Below are 26,500 nucleotides of genomic sequence, written 5' to 3'. Positions count from 1 at the left end.
AAACAGCAAAACAATTCAATTTATAGTGCAGTGTTGCTGTACTCTGGACTGGTTAATGAAGTTAGAGTCTAAGAAAATAAATTTATTCTGCACTAGAAATTTTGTATTGGGCTGTTCTCTTCTGTTTTATTACATTATCCAAACAAATACCCACTCAGAGCTATTTACTTCAAACATGATTGCCCATCTTTGCCATGTAAACTATATATATAGAAGTATATATACATGTGTAGCTATTCCTTTTTTACAATTCAATGCAGAGGTGGTTTCTGCATACTTTGCATACTACATATTTCACAGGATCTTGTTTGCTCTTTTCATTCGAGATGTCATTTTTGCATCGGAGATGGTAATATCCTCTCATCAATAACCTACAATGTTTCATCCATGTGACAGTTCAGAGAGTTAGACACTCTTTGTGCAGGCTAGATGGAGGGTTTGATTTTTGGCTTCGGAACTATAGATCTGGGAGCCATGGGATGGATCCTGGAAGTTAAAGGAAGAAACGATCATGGGTTCTTCACACTGTGATTTTATTCTCCAGAGCAGTGAGCCTTTTGGATACAGCTTCAAGTGAGGTAGGAGTTAAGGAAACAACTGAATGGTACAAAATAAAGCATTATTGGCAGGGTTAGAGGCAAAAGCGCAACAACTTAGGACATGGGTGCTCAACCTGTGGCTCTCCAGCTCCATGCCTTTGCCTTTGACAGTCATGCTTTTAACTGTCAGACTTGCCATGCCTCATCAGACTTGTAGTTCCTCTAACAGTCGGAGCGAGGATTTGTCACTTCCTGATTCCCATGTGACCTCTATTAAGGTCCAGTATTAGGAACGATGTGTGGAGCGCAAGTCAGCGCTAAACATCTGCACATGCTGTAGGCTCCTAGTGCCAGGCTTAGGCACTGATACATGTGAGTGCAATATTTTTTTATGCTTGTTTTTAAACATCAAATAAACATTACTACCGTATAAAGTGCTTCCTGGTGGAGTACATCCTTACTTCCTAGCTTTAACCTCATTGGAGTGGAATGGTGTGAGTTCAGGAAGTCAGGAACCAATCTGGTTTTCCAAAAGCGCATTTTAGCCTTCTGTAAAAAGCGGTCAAACACCTGTGGTGAGTTGCCATCTACCCTCTGAGCACCCATGGTGAAGCAACTAGAAGATACATCTATTTAGAAGGACTTCTTATAACTAGTGTTGGGCACAGTCACATTGGATTTCAGTTTGCATTTATATTGTGTCATTCATTTTTTTATGTCGTTTTTTTCACCCATATATCATGGTTTATGATTTATATACATTCTCAGATTCTTTTCCAGAGATATATATGTTTGCTGAGGCGTCATTATCTATACAATATTTTTCTTCATCTTTTTAGTTGGTTTTAGATCGTTGGTGTCACTTATTTAAAGGGCAGCTAGTCACCTTGTTACTTTGCTATGAATATTTTGTTACCCATTTCACCTTTCCTTCCAAAATTCCTGTGTTTATCCAAACTGCATAGGTAGATTTAAAGTGTTGTAATGTCAGGAAGGTTTTTTTATCTTAATGCATTCTATGCATTTAGATAAAAACCCTTCTTTGTGCAGCAACCTCCCTAGCACCCCATAATACTTACCTGTGCCCCATCTCTGTCCAGCGATGTCCACGGGTCCCTTGGCCACCCGGGAATCTCCCTCCTGATTGACTGAGACCCAGCCACGGCACTATTTTCTCTCGCGGCTATCAATCAAAGTCAGTTAGCCAATCAAGAGAGAGAAAGAAGGACGGGACCGAACGGCAGCTCCGTGTCTGAATGGACATACAGAGCTGAAGCTCGGCTCGGGTGCCCCCATAGCAAACTGCTTGCTGTGGGGGCACTCGATAGGAGGGAGGAGCCAGGAGCAGCAACGAGGGACCCAAAAAGAGGAGGATCCAGGCTGCCCTGTGCAAAGTCAACTTCACAGGGGAGGTAAGTATAACATGCTTTACGATCATTTTAATCCCTTTATTTTCCAGCAATCAAGATGTTTAGAAGGCAGAGGGATATGAAGTTTCCAGGTCACTTGCGGCACCTCATTTATATTGAACCCACACTCCTTTAACTCAGCAGTTAGTTGGATCCAGTGAGGATCCTGTTTTTATTTTCTGGTAGAGGACACATGAGAACATAAGCTGGGATTCTCTCATTTCTGTAATATCGTTGCCAACTTGCTTCCTGATATAAATCCCAATCCTGACCAAACAGTTTTTTAAACTGCCCAATGACAAAGGTTCCAGCACTTCTCATTTTTTTTATTGTTGTTTGTGTCTCCATTGAAAAAACTTCCCCATGCTTTCTGTTTCAGGACCAGAGTTCAAGGAATTAAAGGATGATATCCATAACACTGCACAGACAGAAAAAAAAGCATAATCCAAAACTACAAAGGTCTGTTTGGAGACTTGAGCTAGCCGGGAATCCTAATGACCTAATGATTAGTTGCTTTAATGAGCAGGGCCCTCTGATTCCTCCTGTATTGAATTGTATTGTAATTGTACTGTCTGCCCTCATGTTTTAAAGCGCTGCACAAACTGTTGACTCAATATAAATCCTGTAAAATAATAATACTTCCTGCTTACTTGCTCAGAAGACTTACTTGGTCAGAAGATAAACAAATCATTTTTGGTAAAGATATGAGCAATATGGGGGGAATCAACAAGAGTGGTGCAAGCAAAATGCTTGCACCACCCTTTTAAACATATAAATGGAATAGATGCTGCTCCTAATTAACAAAAGGGATGCAAGTCCTTTTGTTAATTATGAGAGATTAGTTCACTGTTCTGCTATGTCTGCGACAGGCAGCACAGAGAATGTGAGAGCTGGAGATGCATGCTCCCATCAATCTGCTTTTCCCTGCTCTCCCTGTTCAGCTCATAGCGGGAGGGTGGAGGAGAGTTGGGTAATCCTGCAGGTTCTGCTCTGCAAATCACTGCATTTGCAGAAAGAGGAAGTGAGTGTTTGCTGAAGGCTCACGTCCCGTATGAGCAAAAGATCACACCTGAAAGAGATCTGTGGCAGTTTTTCTATATGGAAAATGGCCATATTCCCTCTGTTAAAGTGGAGTTCCACCTGTTTTTGTGTTTATTAATAGTCAGCAGCTAAAAAAGTGTAGCTGCTGAATTTTAATAAACACACACTCACCTGTCCCATGTTTCAGCGATGCGGCCGGCGGGAGCCCCGGTTCTCTCCCTCTTCTCCCAACAGCACCAGCATCTCTAGTGTGGGCACCTGGCTGTGACAGATTGCTGCTTCACAGCCAGGTGCGCACTGCAAGGTACCTGTCAAGTCTAGGTACTCGACTCCTACCCCAAAAAAATGACATGCCAAATGTGGCATGTCAGGGGTTCAGGAGGCCTTAAAGTGGAAGTTCCATTTTTGGGTGGAACTCCGCTTTAATTAGGTGCAGTCCTGTGCTACCCTGTTTTCCCGAAAATAAGACAGTGTCTTTTATTAATTTTTGCTCCCAAAGATGCGTTCGGTCTTATTTTCAGGGGATGTCTTATTTTTCCATGAAGAAGAATAAGGTATTGTTGAACAAAAAAAAAAGGAAATGTATTACCTGTATACGGTACGGTAGTAGTTGTCATCACAAACCACCAAATTACATCCTCCTGTGTCATTTTGACCCCCCTTCTGATCCTCCTGTGTCATTTTGATTGCTCCCTCTGATCCTCCTGTGTCATTTTAAGTGATCCCACTCCCCCCACCCCTGTGCCAGTGGTCACCTTCACCAGACATCCACCCCACCCCTTTATCAGACATTTCCCCCCTACCTCAGTCACCCCTGTGTGTCCACACAATGTGCCCAACTCCTGCCCCGTGCGACTCACTGTTTAATTGTGAGTCAGCCAGACTCCATCAGGGCAGGGCGAGCAGCAGACAGCAGCTTGTCCTGGCGGCGCTCTGATTAAAAGAGACCTCACACTTCCTGTCTGCTCCAGCTGCGCTGCGGCCAACAGTGAGCTGCGCGGCGGCGCCCGCCGCTACGGTCCAGAGTCCAGAGTTACAGTAGCTTCGGGGGGCCTTATTATCGGGGAGACCGTATGTTCGAGGGAGGCCTTATTATCGGGGAGGTCTTATTTTCGGGGGGATACCTTATATTTCAGCGAGAGGCAAAACTGTAAGTAGGTCTTATTTTCGGGGGATGTCTTGCTTTCGGGGAAACAGGGTAGTTTCTTTTTCATGCTGAACCAGAAACTGGTGCATTTGTGCAGATAGACCTGAAACAAGTCTATCTACTTAGTTAATGTGGTACATGCCATTCCTGACAGTTTATTTTGCCATTATAATGGAGTAGGAAGCTTAGTTAATTCCTCAGGATAGGTCTGTTTTGTCAAATCTGTTTAGTCTTTTTTTTTTTTTTAAACCATAGCTATAGTCTGTTCTTGTTATAGTACAAAAAGGATATTTTTCCTTGTTAATGACTGGATGAGCTCTTCAACCTTGGTCTGGAACTTCACAATTGCCTCACATTCACAGGGGTTCTCTTCTGCTCATTTAAAAGAGAAAGGTAATTACTCATTAAAATAAATGCAAATTATATCTGCTGAATGCATCATACATTTCTGTTGCCAACATACATTTTTTCCTACTTCATTGACACATACCCACACAAATCTTCATCTGAAGTTTCTTGCCAATTTCCTTCATGGCCTTGAAATCAGCTGTGTAGAAATAATGTTCAGCCACAGGTTCTGAGGCAATCATCCTCAGCTCATCCTCCACAGCATTGCCCACACCGACAGCATACATCTTGTAACCTGTGCAACATTTATAAATTATATTTAGTTCTAAATTGTTGTCCAACCTCTGAGACATTATACATTTCATTAGACTGCGTTCTTTACAACCAAATTTGCTGTAAGCAATTATTTACAACCCTTTCATGCTGAGCAATATTATGTAATAGTGATAGTAACACTATTTATGTGCCACATGTATTCCTCCTACTCTAAACCTGTTCTGTGCAGACATGGATTTTTTTAAAAGGCCAGAGAAGCCCAGATCTCTATAGTGCAAAACAAAATTCAGTTGGCAGTAGTAGTCCAGCTGTTAGGTTAGCTTTCAGTGCTCATTCACACCAGTGCATGCACCTTTTTTCCACATTTCTCATGCATAGGGCAGCCCATTGAAATTTTTGGGTTCCCTAAACAAAATCCCCTAAACACATTCCCTAAATGTGAAAAAAAAGCATGCATGCTCAGTCGCACCTCCTGGTGTGAACTGAGCCTCAGCTTTTGGAGAGTAGCGCTATTAGGTAAACTATTTCCTACCTGAACTCTTGATGCGAAAGGCAAACTATATTGGTTTTCTGCCACCTACAGAAAAATTAGGCGCTAGCAAAAATAATTAATAAAAACCTGTTGATCAGACATAACTCCTCCCACCCCCAATCCAAAGATTTACTGGTCTCATGCTAGTGTCCTAGGAGAATAGACATCCTTTCTTGTTTGAGAAACAGCAACTTTTTTGCCTTTTCTATCTAAAAGTAAACTTCCTTGTTTACTGTAGAGCCAGGAGAGCTTGGTTACTGTACCCAGACTCGAGGAAGATACAGGGCATGCTTGTAATGTGATCTTAGGCAATAAGTTCTGCTGGTGGCACTCTCAAGGCACTCTCAAGGCACTTTGTGACCTATGTTAGTTAGCCACAGGGTACTCTTAAAGTTCAGGGCTCTGATACACCCTCTAGTAAAAGCCTGTTCCTGAAGAAGCAAATGCCCACCAGAGGTGTGAAGACTGTCTGGTCTGTGAATGGCTCACTGTTCTGCACTGGGGATTTCTGGTACCTGCTGCTGCCACTGTAGCTTCAGGATGATCTCTAGACCATTGTTATGGTAAGTACAGGGGCTTGCCCCCCCCCCCCTTTTTCCCCTTCTTTGAGCCTGAGAGCCAGTTTTTATGGTGTCACAAGTGCTAGGGCATGTGCTTGTGTGATTTCTCTAAAGGGCTGAAGCTTGCAGTCTGGTGCTATGACACAATGTTTGTAAGGTCAGGCAGGTCCTACCTATGATCAATTAACAGCTCTGGGGTAGCTTACAGCTTTGCAACTTTTGGATTCTATGCCAGAAGTTCTTTGGAGCCTTCCCTAACTCTGTCTGGCATAGCTGCTTCCACAACTATCAAGTCTATGCTGCCATGATTGCTGACCCAAAATGCAGGGACTGCAAGCGTTTGTCGATGACTTCTCCTCTCCTTTTTTTAAGTGTACACTATGTCTTCAGCTGCAGTTGTTTCTGCACATTCAGCTGAGGGTGATGAGGAGTCCTATGTACCCATTTTGGATGATTTTGTGCCTAACAGTCTGCTGACATATCTCCTAAGCTTGAGATAGCATCTCGGTTCTTATTGGCAAGCAGCATACCTGCCTAGTACTGGAGTTCTCTAAAGTCTTTTACGAGCCCACAGTCCATCAAAACCGTCCCTGTATGTTTGCTGCTTCAAACAGTTTTGTATGGTGGTCTTTTCCTGACATGCTGCTTTCCTCTCACAAAAGTATTGCTGAGTAATAGCCTACTGAGGAGGTGTTTGTTGGACCCTTCCCATGGTGGATCCGGCCATTTCTTGCCCGAAGAAGACCCATTCATGCAAAGGCTGGAAATCCTTTCCAAGTTTCTCTTCCCTGACAGACTTTGCTCTACAATCTGCTATTGCTGTTTGTGCCATTAGCCAGATCCTATGGTTCCAAACACCTGGATTGATCTTAACTGTTCCTTCAGTTTACAACAGTTAGAACTCATGTCTATTGCCCCACAATAATGTGTTTATGGGCTTCTAGATATCATATTTCTCATATCCAGAAGAGATTCTTCTCTTCTGTATATTTGAGGAGGCCTTTTTGGCTAAACTGTTGGGCTGCTGAACAGCAGTGCAGAACATTTCTGGCTGCACTTTTTAATGTAGAATGCCTCTTTGTTGCTTCTCTGGACAACTATATTAATGATGTCACTAGAGGAAAGAGTACCCCTTTAACCCAGTGTAGCCCTACCCCTGTAGGGACCTCTGCTAATAGCAGAATCTTCCGTAAAAGAACAGAGGCTGCTAGTCATACACACACCAGTTCAATACTCCTAATGAACCAGTCTAGGGGTTGTCTTTTTTTGGTAAGTTATTGCTCAAAGAACAAACGCTGTTCCCTTGAATACAAAAGGAGCCAAAAACGAAATGTACCAAGCATCCTATACTAGGAGGGTTCTGCACCAGCAAAAAAGCTAAAACTCAAGCTGGAAAACCTTCTTCCTCTGGCACTAAGACACAGTCATTAGCAAATCTCTATGTCATGTTTCCCATACCATAAAAGGAGACACGGATCCCAACCCTCTGCCTTATGATCGCTCCTACCATTCCTTTTATAAGAAACATGTTGGCAATGGGAGGGAATATACTGGCTGACTACAGCTTTTTTGCTGCCATATCCTATTCTCATCTAGGTGGCAGAATAACCTATATGTCTCAGAATTTTTTCTGACCCTTAATGAACGCTAAAAAAAGTTTTACGGTAAGTCAAAAATTCTGTTTTAATATGTCCTGACTTTAGTAAATAAAGAAAATATGTACAGAACCCCTTTAATAATTGCCTACAACACTTAGCACATAGGGATCTATTTTATATGTTATTTCACAAGAGGCTCACAACCTTCATCCTTTCCAGTTTAAAAACATGTAAATCGTGTGTGGAAACTTTTAAAATAGAAAAGGTAAAGTAGATCTGAAGCCAATTTTTTTTTTTTTTTTTCATATAGAGTAAAGGAAGGTTAAAATTGCTGTCTCCCAATTTTCTGCTCTTATGCTCCAACTTGAAACTGATTCCTGATTTGTTTCTTATCACATGGCATCTGTACTTGACTTTACTTCTAAAACTTGCATGTACTCTAATAAGTAACTGACCTGTTACCTAATGTCACAATTGCACCCCTGACAGTTCTGTATGTCTCTTTGCCTTCATTTTTTCTGTTGATGACCTATGGTCATTGATTGACTGTGCTTTCTGCTCTCTGCCAGTACCTGAAAGCTGTATAATGGCTTTATCATTGCTGATATTTGACTATTTTATTATGTTGCTAGTTACCATTTTGATACTCTTGCCACTCTACTGTCTATCGCAATCCTATAATGACATTCTAGGGTCTCGTTCACATGGGAGCTGAGACTCATTTACCATAATGGGCTGTTTTTTCCAGCATGTCTAGATTTCATATGCTGTGTGCAGGGAGCTCATTCAGGTCTATTAGGAAGCAGCGGCTGCATAGACACAGCTGCCATTCCTAATGGGACATGCATGTTGGTGTGTGGCCCTGAATGTAGACAGTCCTAAAGGATGTAAATAGGAAATCTTCATTCATCAAATCAGTTTCTATTCAGGTTAGTATCGGAAATTCTAACACTTTAAATTTCTGTAAATCACTAAATTCATTTTTTTTTTTTCATGTATAAGCCTGCAAGGATAATCTGTGATGTTTTATTCATTTAGTCATATGCAGAATAGGTATATTGGTTTAATATTTTCTGTTAAACAGTGCAGCTAAAGATATCAGGAGTTGTAGGAAAATAATTATTATAACACATACAGATGTTTCTTACCTAGTTCCTTTGCTTTCAGAGCAGCATCATTGATGTAGTCCTGGGAACGACCATCAGTAAAGACAATGCCAACTTTGGATACACCAGGTCTTCCTCCATTGGAGATGGTAAATGTGTTGTCAATTAGATATTTGATGGCTTGGCCAGTCATTGTGCCTTTTTCCATGTAAGCCATCTTTTTTACTGCAGATTTAATATCTTTCTTACTGTTAAATCTGCCCAAGGGGAATTCCTGCCTTACTGAACTGGAGTACTGAACTACACCAACGTGTGCCTTTCTATCTCCAACATCCAAGGATTCCACAACCTGGTTGATAAATTGCTTGACAAGTTCGAAATTTTCTGGACGCACACTCTTGGATCCATCAATTAGAAACACAAGATCAATAGCTGATGCACCACATGCTAAATAGGAAAGACAAAATCTATTATTATTGTTATATTCTGATAAAGGTAGGGGCTTTATAGTGCAAAATGGAAACTGACTCTTTGGGGACATAATTAAGACTAGGTAAATCATGGGTAGTACTCTGAAATTTACCATTGCAGGTCTTGCCATCTTCATTTAATGTGTATCCATCCCTGCAGGCACAAGTGTACGATCCAGGAGCGCTGACACAGATCTGCTGACAGTCATGATCTCCAGTGGAACAGAGGTCAGCCATTTCTGGGCAAAAAAAGAGAAGCTAAGTAAACACTCAAATACACACTTTTAGCACCATATATATTGTGCAAGCAAAGACAATATACCATACTAGATAACCTACCACAGAATGCTTCTTGGAATTTCTTGCTGAGCTTTTCAATTACACTGTAACTCTCCACATAGTCTACATGGTCATCCAGGGGCTCACTGGCAATCTGACGAAGAGTAGTCATATCAACACGTCCTACTCCAATGGCGAACAGCTCCAAACCACTCTCACGAGCCCTAGCAGAGACATCCTTTACACCATCTTGAGGTCGGCCATCAGTTACCACAATGGCTACCTAAAAAGAATCATGAGGAAATTATCAAATTACTACAGGGAATTTTTACTGCTTTTTATTTTTAATTTCATTTTCATATTTTTGCATTATGTAATTTAAATATTGCGCAAAGTAACTGTATAAATCATTGTGTAGACCTGCTGAAGATTAGCTATTTATGTTATGTGGTTTATAAATGTAATTTTATTTAATCCCTATTAAGGGAGACAGTAACATAGAAGTTCCTAAAATTTGGATTATATACTGCTACCTACAGGTGGTATAGACACTGGCAAACCGAAAACAAAATTGAAGGACAGTCTCTGTTTAACCCCACCCCTAACCATAATGCTTAAATTATTTTCTAGTGTCTTCGGAGGTTGAAAACCTTCTCCTCAGCTTGATCTATATTTCTGCTAGCTATTTTTTTCTTCAATCAAGATACTCAGTACACTTCATACATCAGAATGCTGTTTGAGCTAGTCTCTACACAGCAACTATCCAGATCAGCATATGCTCAGCAACAGCTCTGTAGGGTGCACCCAGGTTCCAGTGGACTGGAAGATTGCAGGACTACTCTGGAACTACCTTTGGGCACTAGGCTCTGCTTGTGGTGCTTTGCAGACCTTTGTGTACTGTGCTAGCCTGCAGAGTGCACTGATGGTCCAGAGCCATGGCACAGCCTCACGTGCGACCCTATCTCTTAAGTGTCAGTTTGTGAGTTGCAAGAATAGCCTGGAATGTAAGCTTCAGGCACTGTGCTTTGCCTTGTAGCAGAATCTAGACCTTAGTGTACCATATTAGTTAGTCAGTTTCTGGGTCATGAGTGGTGGTACAGTCTCTGCTGTGACCTTGTTTCTGAAGGCTCTTCTCATGAGCAAACGCGGCACCACTAGAAGCTACCTCACAGTTGTTACGGGTTGTGCATCATTTTAAAATTTCCTGCCATTTTTACCACAGTAACGATTAGGACTGAGGGATTGACCCTTGACATCATCACTAGGTGGAGTACTGTGTGTGCATGCTTCACGCTCGCTTTCCTGACATTAAGCCTAGAGCAAGCACCATCTTACTGCTGCTTCTGCTCCTGAAACAGAAAATGGATCTCCATCGCTCCTAACTGTCCCTGATTTTGAAGGACTGTCCCTGATTTTGAAAAAGTCCCTCTGTCCCTCATTCCTCCTCATTTGTCCCTCATTTTAGTCTGATCTATATAGTTGTAAATAAAATGCATGTTTTATTCTTTAAAAGAGCTTCCCAGTGCTAAATCTTTCATTCAATTTCTTAATAAAGGAATAGTAGTGGTTAAAGAAACGCACATGTGGGTTTAGCTAATCTTTTTTTTTTTTTGTATAATTCTTCTTTAAGAGGGCGTGGCAGGGGTGTGTGTCCTATGCCTACATACTTTTGTTAATAGGTGTCCCTCATTCCCATCTAAAAAAGTTGAAAGGTATGGATCTCTCCGGTTCTGTTCTACTGCCTGCCTATAGAGGCTTGGTGATTTAGACTGTATGCAACCCCCATTAGCACCAGCTTCCAGGGCTTGTGAGTACTTCCATCTTGAGAGTCCATCAGTTAAGAGTGACCTCAGCCTATACTTCTCTAATAGTTCTGGGGATGTTATCTGATATCCCCAGATGGTGCTGACTCCTCTAATCTGGAACCTGGGGCCCCATCTATTAATGGGTTTTTATCTGCAAAGTCATTTCAGCTCCATTGGGTGGGGCCATGGTCTTCCTCATGTCCACAAGGACTTCTATGTCCACTAGGGACTTCCTAGCTGTTAGATCCCAGCTACTGGACTATTCTGTATATAGGGGTTCAATGCATGCTAAGGCTATTTTATGAGTCACTGCAGTCTTCTGCATTTGGCTCAGATATACAAAAGGGTTGTTTCAAATTTTATTGATGCAGTTCATATCACCCTGCATTTGCTTGTTTGGCCTGATCTGATATGCCTTGGGGAATTTTAGAGCTCATACAGCTGCAAAGACCTTCCCGTTACGCTATGTTTCTCTATGTTAAGTGGAAGGGTCCTGAGCCCACCTGACATGGTGCCTGAGTGTTTTCACTTGGAGAAGGGATTCACTAATAGGGGATCTGTGCCAATGTAATGCTGGAGGGGATTTTTTTTAACAAAGAAACCACTTACCTTGGAAGACTTCACTGAAGTTGAACTTCCTTCTTAGATCCCAGTTTAAGTCAACTGGTATGGCCTACTGTGTTGTGTTGGCACTAACTCTCTAGGAATGGATTGAATTCCTAAGAGAGCATCCTTCCACCACATGGTAGGTCTGCCTCAATCATGAAATGATTGGGGCAGACATCTGTTTATTACAAACCTCTGCACTTGTGTCCTGCATGGAACTAATGTCTGCACAAATGTGTAGGGCACTCTGGCTTTGTGACTGGGATGCTGTTGAGAGATCCAAGGAACAGCTGATTCTTCTTTTTCATGAGAAACATCATGATCTTAGTCTGGCTATTGGGTGGCAGAAGAATGCTCCTACCAGAGCACAGGAGCTTTGTGGAAGGATCAGACAAACCCTGTCCTTTTCCTTATCTGCCTTTGCAGTTCATACTCATAGATCTTATGAATCTAACTCCCACTCAGACCATAGGTCCAGAAGCTGGAGATCTGCTAACACCTTTGGTATGGTTCTGCATAAAGGTGCACCCTCACTTCTACAAATGAAGGGACTATTCACACAAATAGATTGTCAGGCCTCCTGGACTTTGTGACATCCACCTTTAGCCCACAGGCTAATTACTTGGAAACACCATCTATTTTAACTGCCTTGCACAATGTTTCCTGTTCTACTACACATAAGCGGTGCTTTTTACCAGGAATCCCCAGGTTCTATGCACTATGAGACCCGCCATGTACCTGTCTTAGTAGGAACCTGCCCTTGCAAGTTTTTATCAAGAAAGATATTCCCTCTCCTCCCGTGAAAAATTCTGTATCTTTGGATTTTCCTAATCCTCAATATTCCTTCTCCCTAAGTGAGCTTTCTATATTACAGACCCTGGTGAAAACACCACTCTTTCCCATAGCAAGGTCTCAGTGTCTTTCAAAAGGAACTTGTACTTTTTGACAGCACTCCTGCTTTCATCCGCTTTCATTGGTTAAAAAAAACGGATGTTGAAAGAAGCTGATGAAAACGGATGTAAATGAATGATCATCCATTTACATCCGCTTTTCCATAGGAATGCATTGATGTCCGTTTTTCATGAAAAAAGGACGAATGGTCCGTATGTGTGAAAGGGGCCTAAGTCTGTTGGTGTCTATGTGTTAGTCCCTTTCCTCCATTGTGGGAGGACTCCTGTATTAGAGCTGTCCTTAAGGGGGCCTGCTGTGAGTACATTTTTTGACCTTTTTTCCATTTGACATAAACTTAGTATTGTAAGACCTGAAGGGATTGTTGTATCTTTGGATTGTCAGCAGACACCTCACACTTCTGCCCTGCTGGGGACACCCCTTGTGGAAAGGTACACATTCGCAGGACCTCATGGATTCTTATTGATTGAAGTCCAACCCTCCAACTATGGCTGATGTGCAGACTCTAGGGGAGGTTCCTCCGAAAATCTTTCCTTCTCCTGTTCTTAATTAATCATAATTAATCTTAATTTTTCATAGCACTTAGGTTTCTCCCCCTCCCTGTGGAAGCTTTACTGGGTTGGGGAAGGTCAGAGGACTTACAGTTCCATGTCCTAAATAAGGTAAACAGGCCCTGCAGTGTGTTTTTCCCTGTCAGGTTCTAGTGACACTGCCAGGTGTCCTTGTGATCAGATCTGCATGTTATACTGTTGTTGCTGCACTAATATGGGGTAGTTGTCTTCCCAATCCTGTCTATTTTGGTATGGGGTACTTCTTGCACCCTTTTTTCACCTTTGTTTGTCAGACCCTCTCTGACTAAAGGTGGTTCCTTTGTGGTTGTCTACAATCCCTTAGACATTAGGTTTTTTGGTTTTTTTTTTAATTTAATGGTTGTTTATTTTTATGATCTCATATGAGATTGAATGGCTATCTTATGGCTTAGCTTTTAACCACCCCTTACTTGGATTTGCTTTTGGATGACCCAAAAGTTTAAGAATTTTTAGCATGGGCAATAAATAAAAAAAAAAGGGTGCTTACCTTAAAATATTTTTCTTAAAATCCCTTGAAGGATACAGGTTCCACCCATTTGTGTTTGTTGACCCTATGTACAGTCCCTCAAAAAAACTGAAGCATTGTGGCTGCCCATTAACTTTTTTCTCTGTTTGCCCATGTCAAAACTTCCTGTAGGCAGCAGAATAAAACCTATAAATGTCTAAGAATTTCTATATTCCTGTGCCCCCCAATAGATTTTAAGAAAAAGATTTGACTGTAAATAGAAAAATCTATTATTTTTTACCTACACCGCCAACTGAACCTGCATCAGAAGGATAAGACTGGTATGTTCAAACTTCCTAAACCCTTTGGCATTATGAGATTTATCAAAATTTCCTGGTAAACTTTTAAAATTCTTCAATCATGGGGATTTGATATTTGTTTCTAAGCAGACAAGCAAGCTGGCTGGTTCATTGCCAGCTGTGCAAATCATCTGTGTGTGAGTACCCTGACAGCAAGGTCCAGTAGTGGAAAACAAATACCCTCTATAGACTGGGACATTTTGACTGCCTAAGGCACCTGGAGGTAGTTTGGGATGGAGTGGAGTTTTATTCATAGAAGTGTTTTATATAAAGCAAAGCCGAACTTTAGGGCAAAAACTGCTCCTAAGCAAAGACTAGTAGCAACTGGTTTAGTTCATGAAATGAGTGATACAAGTGGCATTTATGGAGAATAAAAGCCCTGCATGCAGATAATAGAAGTTGGATTTTTTTTTTAATAAAATTATATGTTTGACTTCCTGGTGTTTAGGACTGTCTGGTACACAGAAGCCATATCTATACCAAAATGTGCTTATAAAAATCTGTCTTGCTCTGGCTACCACTTGCAGAATTTGCCATGGCAGTTTAGTTGTAAATATTTCGATTCTTTATGTCTCTCACCTGCTTAAAATGTATTTTATTCATTAAAATGTGCAATATACAGTATATGTACAGTTTAATCTCTTAAGAGCTTGCATTGTATGATTTTAAAGTACATTTCTCTATCAAAAATCCATTATCTCAAGATCTGTCTTTAGATTGGCCTCACAGTCTCCTTATTTGATAAGTAAAAGTGCAAGTGTAGGCAAACATCTTAATACAGATTTGAAATATATATGCACTTTGTCCAGCTGAATTTGTAATCCAGACACCCCTGAAGGATGCTATACAAGGTCCTGATTGGTTACTTTTCTCTAAAGCAGTACAACTTGGTCAAAACTGTGACTGGATAGCAAAAAAAACAGCAGTTAACTGATAAGGTCATGTGCTGTCTTCTCTGATCAGCAAGCTTCATTGGTTAGAATCATAGAACTTTAGAATCAAAGCACTGTGCAATTTAATTAGGCCCTTTCATTCCCAGTCTGATTGCTGATGTTCAGGAGCCAAAGCAGACAAAGCAGGCTGGGGTGAATGCAAAAATACATTTAAGTACTTTCATAAAAACAGAAATGGATTTAGTAAAGGTATTGTACCTGTATTTCTCCTTACTCCTAACAGTTTGATACTTTTTTGGGTATAAATGTGTTAACCTGTACTGGAATCAGAGTCTATCTACGGTGTCATTAGTTTGCAGAAAAAAGTGAAACATGGTTAATTTATTAGTAGACATTCAACAAACATTCTCTGCAGATAAATAAATCACTGAAATTTAAAACAAGAATATTCACTTGCAGTGATCAATTGGTAAATGTCACACTCACTGCTTTATAAATAGGCCCAAAAATCTTTCTTGTCTAGGCCTTTTCCTTTATTTCTACCTGGTAACCTCACCATTAACACACTTGCTGTCTTAGGGTGGTTCCATTCTATGGAGGCAACCACCAAAAAGTCTCTATTAAGCGCTTTGAACAAAGCTGTATGTACCATGGGTGTGCAGACACCTCTAATAAACAACAGTCTTTGACAGGCACAAGTCACTGAGCCAAGAACAGTTTATTTGAACTGATGATACTAAACTTGAGCATAGCATCAAAGATCCATAAGCGATTCAATAGTAAAAACTCTATGCTGTGAAATGAGCCCACACCAGGTCCACCAATGGCCAGATGTAAACAACCAGAGGCTATGCAGCCTGTATGTGGAGATGGGACGGATGGGTCCTCGGCCATGGCAGGATCACGGAACATGTAGTTACCCGGGCACCCACGGAGGGCATGTAGAGATGGCTGGGCTGCTGACACGAGGACCCATCCATCACATCTCCACATACAGATAAGTAGGCTGCACAGCCTCTGGTATGTATCCTTTATGCTATGTTCAATTTTAATATTATCAGTTCAAATAAACTGTGCTTAGCGTAGAGACTTGTGCCTGTCTAAAACTGGTATTTATTAGAGGTGTCTGCACACCCATGGTACATACAGCTTTGTTCTAAGCGCTTCACAGAGACTTTTTGGCGGTTGTTTTTATGGTTTATCTCCCTCCCAGGGGTTGTCTCCAGCTGCTAAGACCAGTAGAGCTGTCATTTAATAGCTCCACCTAGTAATGTTTCCAAAGGGGGCCTGATCTCTTTGTGGTATTTTTTCCACTTTATGGAGGAACAATGGAGCCACCCTTGGACAGCAGCATTGTCAATCTGTGGAGAGTGTTAAGCTAGGCAAACTTGAGTCACTGTAAAAAAAACTGACCAGATTCCCCCATCCACTCATGAGGTAGATAGAGGAATCCCCCTGCTGTGTTATTGTTTTCTGACAGCAGGGACTCCGTTATCAGAATACACTGAGCAGCGCTGCAGTCAATTGATTGTGGAACCGTTCAAATAAAAATCTTTCAACATGCCCATTTATGGGAAGTTGATCATTAGATTGACTTCTCATGAACAGGAGCAATCTTAGATGGATTGAATATCGCCCAGTTGAATTGGCTGAACTTTGATCCATATATGGGTAACTTGATGCACAAGTTCAGATTAACTTGACTAACCAAAAACATAGCTGAACTCCGGTTTGTTTAAGCAGCTACAGCAGCATTTTTTTACTTTTGAGAAAAGAGTTTTACATAAATGTGTATCTTGGACTGTAGCTGATAATTGTTTCGGTACTTCTTCCTTTATTGCTGCTGTATTATCTGTCTGCAGTGTTAAACTGAATATTCATTATGTAGAAGTGCAATGGCCATCTTAAAGGAGACCATCTTAAAGGAGACCACTTTACAATGCTTGTCTATAGAGTGTCTCCAGTGCAGGGGGGAGCCATCTTGGCTCGATCTGATTTGATCCTGGAGGTGATTGACTGATGCAAGGAGAGAAGACAGTCCTAAAGCTGGAGCTGTGTGGAAAAAAGAGACTGGACTGCTGGTTGAACAGAACTCTTCCATAGCTGACCACATATGGGAAAGATTGCCCATAGCTCAGTGTGAGGTGTGGTTTGAATTCCTGGCGTGATAAGACTGTAGTAGAAAGCACTGCCACTTGCAAGGAAATAAAAGATGGACTGTCTCAGCAGGATTAAAAGAGAAAGGTCAAAGCAACTTCTATCCCCATCTGACTTCAACTTGACTTTTACTGAATCAGAGCACATGTCCAGAGACCCAGAAGATGGTGCCCTGAGTCTGGTAAAAGACTAACATTGTACAAGTTAATCTGTTGTCTGCTGGGAACTGCTGCGCTTTCTTCATAGGTCCCAACTTTGCCGGCCAAAGTTTTTTTCCTCAGTCAATGGGATAAAATGAGCACTTTAACTACAAGTTATGACTGGAATACTGCAGGTGTTTACCACATCGCTCGGAAAAAAGTTATTGCCTTATTGATTGTTTGTATAAGTACATTTGCTAATCCTCTCTTATTTTAGGCTATGTGTTGGTAAGTGCTGGGTGAGAGAAGTGTATAATTTTCAGGTGTGCAGTGAAATCACAAAACAATTCAGTAGCTCCTCTGGGGGTACCGCTACAAATACTTTAAAGCTGACCATTGGAGCCCTCCTGTCAGTGTAAACCACTTGATGACTGCCCCATAGCAGATTTACTGCTACAGGGAGGCTGTGCTGTGCAGGATCACAGATATATATGTGATTCTGCACTTCCAGGTATCAGGCGTGAGTGTTTGCCGCCAGCTGCTCGCTCCTGCTATGATTTTACACAGCGGGAGCTGATCAGCGAGACCCGAAGACCCGATGTCTATCTGATCATTCGGTACAAAGACAGAATGGCAGTCTACCCATGTAAACAAGGCAGATTGCCATTCTGGCAGTAGGCATGGATCCTGTGTTTCTGTAAAGCAAAAACACTGATCCATGCCTTCTACTAGTAAAAGCACCTCCCCCACTACACTGAAAAATTAGTTAGGCACACAGTTAACCCTTTGATTACCCCTGATGTTTACCCCTTCCCAGCCAGTGTCATTAGTACAGTGACAGTGCATATTTGTAGCACTGATTTTAGCAATGTATCAGTGTCACGGTTCCCAGAAAAGTGTCAAAGTGTCAGCTGAGTGTCCGATTTGTCCACCAAAAAATCACAGTCCCGATAAAAGTTACTGATTGCCGCCATTATTAGTAAAAAATAAATAAATAAATAATATTAATCAAATAAATATCCCATCGTTTGTGAACACTATAACTTTGCCAAACCAATCAATATACGCTTATTGGGATTTATTTTATCAAAATTATGTACAGAATACATATTGGCCTAAATTTATGAAGAAATTAGATTCTTTACATTTATTTTATTGGATGTGTTTTAGAGCAGAAAGTAAAAAAAAAAATATTGTTTTTTTTTTCAAAGTGGTCAGTCGTTCTTTGTTTATAGAGATAAAAAAAAAAGCAGAGATGATCAATTACCGAAAGAAAGTTCTATTTGTGGGCAAAAAAAGGACATACATTTTATTCGGGTACAGTTTCGCATGACCGCGCAATTGCGCAATTGTAATTTAAAGTAACGCAGTGCCGTATTGCAAAAAATGGCCTGGTCAGGAAGGAGGGTAAATCTTCCGGAGGTCAAGTGGTTAAATGGTTTGTCTCAACCATCTAACCCTCCACTTTTGCTGGACACCTTGGTCTATTGAAGGAAGTAGAAGACTACCGGACTTACTAGTCAGATCATAAGGTGAAAATAAAGGGAAAAAAGCCTAAAAAAAAAAAAGAAGCCTAAAAACAGGAGCCACCACATTTAGGATTGGTACATTGCAACATAATGCATTTTTGCTTTTGGGTGTAGATATGCTTTTTTTTTTTTCTTTTCTTTTTTTTTTTTATTTCTGCATACAATTTTTATGTCTTTACAGTGGGGCAGATTCCTGACTTGAAAAAAAAAAAAAAATATATAGTTATTTTCATCTTTTCTGTGCATTTCTAAATTTCAGATTGTTATCATACAGGATTAAATAAAATACCTTGAGTAAATTATTTTATAACTGACATGTCTGTTCGTATTACTAATTACTGATTACTGATTTGTGAATCTCAAATAAAAGTAAGGTATGTCATTTAGTTTACAAGTTGCGTATAGCTAACTCACAGTTATTTCTGACAAAGGTTTGTGTGTTTCAAAAGCAAGTTACACTATACCTGAAAAGAGGCCCGCTCCAATCCCTTTGCACGTCCAACTGATAACACCTGTCATAGCTTTCCGTGTAAGCTTTATCTTAGCTACATTCCTTAAACTGAATGTTCTAGAGCTCGGTAAATATCAAACAAAGAAGCATACAGGACATAACACTTCTTGGTCCTGATATGTGCAAATGCCATACTGATACAGGAAAATGGTTTCTAGATATCACAATTATGTAGCACACTGACATCTGTAACATTAGTCATTGGTGTTAGCTTGCTATCAATGTATCATCATTTTTGCATGTTATTAATGTTTATGACAAGTTTGAAAAGCCCTTTACTGAGAAAATAAACAAGACTGTCATTGCTGATCTTTCCTTCTGAAAAAGCTGCTTGCCTGGCTATCATGCCGATCCAATGTCTATACTAAATTTTGAGTCTGATTTAGAATAGGTTTGCAGATAAGGACGTTTGACTTTATTTGCTCCAGCTCAGAAGCTGAGAGACTAATGAAGCCATCGAATAAGCAAGATAGCCAAGTAACTAGAATTTGGTCACCAGTACCAGCCTACTTATTTTTTGTTAGCCATGCAGACAATGAGGCTGTTGCACCATACAGACTAAATGTCAACTATTGTAAATACGGACTGTAAAAAAAGTCCTTGCATTCAACAAATAAATGAGATAAATAAAAAGTGCAGCGCTAGAAACAATTAAAAAACAATTCTAAAACAGAAATGTAAGTCCATATGGTAGTATGTGCAAAAAGAAAGTTCCAGGCAGATAATCCATGTGGATAAAGGAATTTACATCACCCAGGAAACTGTGCCAGTTACAGATAGGGTGACTATAAACGTATCAGCTTCATATCCTAGGGGAGTAATGAAATCTGCTTACCAGAACAAGTAGACCACTATGTTATAGGTTATAGCCTGGAACCACTCGGAGAGCTCACTGGACTTTGAGGTATATGCAGAATGAAGGTGTCTGTTCCACTTTATGTGATCATGTATATCGGCTGTCCTACACTATGAAGATTTCTGTCTTTCTTATGCAGATAAATGATTTACCGGAAGCAGTGCTTTAAGTGGGCCGGTATGCACTGGTACTCAGTACCGCCACTTCCAAATATGGCTCTTGAGCATACCGCCACCTCTCCATGCGCCTTAGCGTACCAGTACGCTCATTTTGGACATCTGCACCCTCAATTGCCCCCCCCCCAAGAATATTTCCCACTCCAGAGCCAGACCAGTCACCAACAGTGAGTCCCCCTGCTCCAGGTGGGGGGGGGGGTGCTCTGTGGGGACCCTGATGTGGGGTGGGGGTGGGGCAAAAAAATGTATTGGCTATAACAGAGTACCGGCACCTCTTTTGGGCCACTTAAAGCACTGACCGGAAGTGAATGTGCAGGGTTATCCTCCACCATAAAACCCAACCTGCACCTCTCTGTACTAGTCCTAAGGTTTGTGATGGACGTAGTGTTTGCAGGAACTGAGCCTGACCTGTGCAAATTCACTTCCTATGAATCATGTATCTGCATAAGAATGACAGAAATCTTCATAGTTTATGATCGCCTATATAGATGATCGCATAAATTGGAACAGACACCTTCATTCTGCAGATAGCTGGAAGTCCAGTGAGCTCTCTAAGTGGTTCCAGACTGCATGGTTTTGAGGGAGACCCAATTCTCTTGTTATGACCACCTATAACATAGGGGTCTACTTGTTCTGGTAAGCAGATTTTGTTACTCACCTAGGATGTGAAGCTGATACGTTTATAGTCACCCTATCCATACCTAGCACAGTTTCCTGGGTGGTGTAAATTCCTTTATCCACGTGGATTATCTGCCTGGGACTTTCTTTTTGCATATACTACCATACATTTCTGTTTTAGAATTGTTTTTCATTTTTTCTTGAGCTGCACTTTCTTTTATTTCTTAATTTGGTGTGTGTATCTTTACTCTTAGTGCTAGCAGCTTATTATATGCTCTAGCGCAGTTTTGTTCTTGGCTTAATTAAATTAGATCATTTTACATGTTTAGTATACACATAAAATCCACTGAAGCTTATGGCTGTTTCATATGCATACCACTTGCATTTCCAAAGTGGAAACCAATGAATCAGTTAATTTATTAATTTATGGAATATAGCACTATTAAAAAGAAATTTCCAGATATAAATATAATGTATATCATTTTAAAATGTATCTCCAAACAAAACGTATATTTTAGTTTTGGATAGAGTGGGGAATGGTTAGACCCTCTGTCAATTTTTTTATTGCTGTCTATGCCTCCATTGGGGAGATTCCCTTATCTATTTGTACTGATGACGCTTGTCACCAGGAAAGAAAGTAAGGAGAAATATAACATGTTTGAGTTGTCCACAGGTCAAACGAGAAGGGTAATTCGTTCTATGGCAGGGCTGTTTCAGGGACAACCGCTAAGAGGGGAATTCACCTTGGGATATTTGTTAGAATGCCCAGTGGCATCTTTGTGGCAGGAGGTGAAGGGAAATTTCTCTAAAAGTACAAAGACAGAAAAAAAATAAAAATAAAATATTAACCCTACAGGTGTTTGTACCTTTCTCTACTGTATCCAAAACTAAAAATAATTTTGGTTATACATACAATTTAGTTGCTGAGTGTGAGACTGTGATGTATATACAGTGATGTAAACAGCCTGTAAAGTGTTGATTAAGTGTCAGTTCACACTATGGCGATCCGACTTCGGGGGCGACCTGTGAAGTCGCGTGTGCCGCGACTTCGGCGCGACTTGCACGGACTTCACATAATGGAAGTCAATGCAAGTCGCTCCGATTTCGCCCCGAAGTAGTACAGCAACTATTTTCTAAGTCGGAGCCACTTGAGTCGCTCCTATTAGAACGGTTCCCGTAGCTCTGTTTGCTGACCAGTCGCCTGACAAGTCGCGGTAGTGTGAACCGGGACTTAGACTTTGTATGAAAACAAATCTGAAAAGGTTAGGATCTCAAGCTTAGTAGCCTGGATCCTGGATTCTTTGGTACACTACCTCCTAACTTGCAGATATAGGTGTCAAGCTTTAACTTTCCTTGTTGATCTTTGTTGTTGTAAAAATAGATAATTTCTGCAAATTCCTTTTCCTCCTAAGCCGAATTTGAAGAAATTTACAGCTTCTAATTTATTCTTTATTAGGAGCTCTTACCAGGAATGAAGAATGATCTTTCAAGGTTTTGATCATATGGAAATGAACAATTAGATTTCCATTCATACAAAAAAGGTGAACCTCATTTTTTTTGTTTACTTGTTTGTATTGCATGGAAACAGGTCATTTTGTACTGGCCATCTTGTAATGGACACTGTAGGGACAATTCAAATTACAAGTGTTTAATTTTTACCAAACCTGGGAATAAGATTTATTTTTTGGGATGGTGCTTCTGATAGAATAAAGGGATTGTTAATATTGTTGATTGTTGTGGTGGATTAACATATGTACTGCTCACCTTCTTGATACCTGGTGATCTGAGACGTGCCCCTTCGCCTTCAGTGAAAGCCTGGTTGATGGCATATTGAATGGCAAGGCCTGTCATTGTACCGGTGGACAAAGGCTGGATTTTTTTGACTGCCTGAAGTAACGCAGCTTTAGTTTTGTGGGTTTTGAGGGAGAACTCATTTTTGACAGAGCTGGCATAATTGAGGACTCCGACTCTTGTAGTATTTACACCGACATCCAGAGACTCGATGACCTGAGACAAGAAGACCTTGACTTGTTCAAATTCAGATGGCCGTACACTACGTGAGCTGTCTATGATGAATACCAGGTCAGTGGGATGAGTCCTGCAGTTTGGGCCTTTGTTGGATGAGAGGCAAGAATAAGCAAGAGATTGTCTATGTTATTACATTTTACAGACACTCATATACTCTTTTACACGTCATTCATAAATGTTAGCTGTCTACAGTAATTAAGACACATAATTAAATGAACAGTAACTACAAATGAAAGCAGATCTTTGTGGGATAGACACAGCAACAAAGCTACTTTTCATAAAATTACCAGTAAAATATTCAGTTGTGGTTTGCAGGATACAAGACTGATGATCATGACCTCCCATTAACTGGGACAAGATCACACTGAAGAATACCATTTTTAAAGGCTAAAGCACAGAGGCAGCAGTTTGAGATACACAGTGATAAATATTTTTAAAAGAAAGGTCAAATCAATATGTTTGTACCTTGAAGGAATTTAATCAGTACAATGCTTCATTTGTTATTTTACTGTGTTTTGTATGGCTGTGGCTATTGGTAAAAAGCAGCATATTCCAAGCAGGCTGTATTTATTTGAAAACCTGATCTCCGTATTGGGTTCCAAAAATCTGGCATACAACTTACAATTTGAGGTGGCTTCACTCTTTATTAAAATACATTAGAATACTATTTTTTGACTTGAAATGACTAAAAACTGGTATATTCTATCCGTTGAGGGAATCATCTATTTGACAGTATTTATCTGTCTCATACACTATAAATATGTGTATGCTTAGTGATTGACAAATAACACGAAAATGATACTTTTCCATTAGGAACCTAAAATTTGTATTAATTGCCTTGTTTCACATTATACAGCAAACTGCTGTCAATATTCTACAGAAGCATTCTTCAAATAAAATTGCTTGTTGTATTATTTGCTATGAGAAGAAAGATATCAGAAACAGCAGATGTAAATGATTAAAATCAATACCTTTTTATCTATTATACCAGAGTGCAAGATCAATATAAATTATGACCACACTAAATTTATGGAAAGTTCAAAACAAGCAGAATATTTGACAGAAGCCGCTGAGGATTCTCGTTCTGACATAACCATACACCACACCAAGCTCTGTGTGCTCAATAAAACACATTGATCATACTGTTAGCACAATCTTGGTGTATTGCATTATCGCTATTAAAAACCGCCCTAAACTCAAAGGTTAGAAACTGTCTATAATCAAAAAAAGCAAGCAACAACATTTTAATAATAATAATAAGCCACAAAATAATTATGAACATACACATTAATAATAAAAACCTATTACATAATTGTAAAAATGTTTACGTTTCACTGCTTGGACATTTCAACATTGTCATTTGATAGAGATTAACTTATATTAAGATTCTAATGCTATTTTTTTATTTTTTTTTTATTGCAGATGTAAAAAATAACATGGAAAATTTAGTAACACAGTATAAAAAGCTGTCATCTGAGGTAATGCATGAATTCAGCTTTCATTGGCTGCTAAAAGCATTTTATTTGGTAAATTTACAAAACTTTAAGTACACAGAAATAGAAAGGAGATTCATGCAGTGTATGTACTTTTAGATATTTTCTCCTTATACCATCAAAAACAACTTTAAGGTAAACTTGTTGTGCAGTCATGTGCAATAATATCAATGTGGATAGCTAGCAGGTACCAGATATTGCTACAGCATACCTGTACTGTCAAAGAGCAGCTACCCATATGATCACTTGGGCTTCCGGAAAAAACTAAACGCCTGGCTATTGGTGAAGATAATCATACCCCCTTCTGCTCCAACAAGAGAGTGACTTCACCAGTGCAACAGGCATGAGCATTATTACATAGGGAGGAAGGAGGTTTGTGTAGAGATATCAAAATAGTGACTTTTAGAAAGTAAGTAACTAAGGAGATGTACAGTTTTTGTTCATTGTAAATATGCATACTACAGATTTACCTTAAATCAGTCTTGAATAACGGATTTTAATGTTAAAGCTGTTTAGATGCCTATTTATATCTTTATAAAAAGAATGCCACAGCTTCTGAAGCCATTGGAAACCTGCTATGTCTATGGATCCCATCTTTTACAGCTAGACGAGATGTGGCCAGAGGTTTAGAATATGGTTTATTTATTTTTATTTTTTTTAAGAATGACAGTTGGAGGACAACATAAATAATACATCTTTTTCATACAAAAGGTTTTTGTTTTTCAGAATTACATAATACAGCATTATGTTGATCATATATTACCAAATTCGAAACAAGTAGCATCAGGTACACATAAAGTTTGTACCTTCATACATGGGCAGGTTAAATGTGGAACACCTTACACTTTATTCACTGAAGTGAATGACAAATTGCACCGTGCAAAGTGTAGAAATCCATAGAAACTGACCAAAAAGCATTTATTGATCTGATTTCAGAAAACTGAAATGTGATTGCTTACTGTGTCAAAAGCTGGCCATACAATATACAGTTATACAGTTTTCTCATTAGATTTCCTTTAGATATATCTTCAACTATGAAGTGCAAGGACCTGCCTGATTCCATACCAATTGATTTTGTAAATTGATTTTGTTTTGGCAAATCTAAAGGAAAATAGTACAAGAAAATTGTATAATGTATGGTTGCTTTTCACATTCTTGATTGTACTGCCTTCCTGTACAAGGCTGCTTATCTCTTGTTAATTCTATAAAATAAAATGTGTTGCAGTTTACTTTTGTGTAATAATTCTAGCTTGGATAAAATATCTTACCAAATACAATATAATCTATCTATCTATCTATCTATCTATCTATCTATCTATCTATCTATCTATCTATCTATCTATCTATCTATCTATCTATCTATCTATCTATCTATCTATCTATCTATCTATCTATCTATCTATCTATCTATCTATCTATCTATCTATCTATCTATCTATCTATCTATCTATCTATCTATCTATCTATCTATCTATCTATCTATCTATCTATCCAAAATATTGGTTTTTGATATTAACAAAATTGTTAGAAGTTCCCCCTCCACCTTTTCCAAAGCGTTTGATTGGAGTTCTTTAATATACTTACTGAGTTAACAGTGCTCAGCTTTGAAGAATAGTATTCTGGGTCTTTTACGATACATTGTCTACAAGTTTGTACTAAGGCCATTCAAAAAGAAAAAGGGAACTTACCCCTTTGCTGCTGTGGTGGTGCTCCCACTGCAACATAGGCATAGCAGCTGAAGAGCAGAAGAGCGGAGAGTAGACAGGTCTTCATGATGTCCAGAGGGGAGTCAGAAAGCAAAGTGAGGATGAAGGAATGGGTAATTTGTGTTCAAGGTAGCTTACTTACATCCCTCCAGGTGTGCCTCCCAGTTAAGTGACATAGAGGGGTGGAATGGGTGGGGACTGGCTTGAGGGAGGCGAATTAGGAGGAGGAAGATTAAGGAAAGTATATTTATCGTTGTATAATATTGGTTTTCAAAACACTAAAGTTAACTCTTTCATTTGCTTTGACTTTCCTTTATAGAAAAGTTGTAGTTACAAGAGAGACGTTTGGAGCAAGCTTGTTACAGCTGTCTTCG

General features: G+C 39.8%; 1 protein-coding gene across 1 annotated transcript; it reads right to left on the bottom strand.

The window, feature by feature from the left end:
• Window positions 1–309: 309 nt before the first annotated feature.
• On the bottom strand, window positions 310–26,193 carry MATN1 (matrilin 1; the record flags this gene model as incomplete). The annotated part of the gene is made up of 8 exons (XM_082248572.1): window positions 310–597; window positions 4,428–4,508; window positions 4,627–4,779; window positions 8,599–9,003; window positions 9,140–9,265; window positions 9,366–9,588; window positions 22,664–23,010; window positions 26,109–26,193. The coding sequence occupies 8 exons, from the start codon at window positions 26,191–26,193 to the stop codon at window positions 521–523; spliced, it is 1,497 nt and encodes a 498-aa protein (XP_082104698.1). The 3' UTR covers window positions 310–520.
• Window positions 26,194–26,500: the final 307 nt, after the last annotated feature.

The sequence above is a fragment of the Pelophylax lessonae genome (genome assembly GCF_965119305.1).
Source record: "Pelophylax lessonae genome assembly, chromosome: 2".
Classification (NCBI taxonomy): Eukaryota; Metazoa; Chordata; class Amphibia; order Anura; family Ranidae; genus Pelophylax; species Pelophylax lessonae.
The sequence above is the reverse complement of the archived record's forward strand: the minus strand, read 5'-3'. Positions and strand labels throughout refer to the sequence as shown.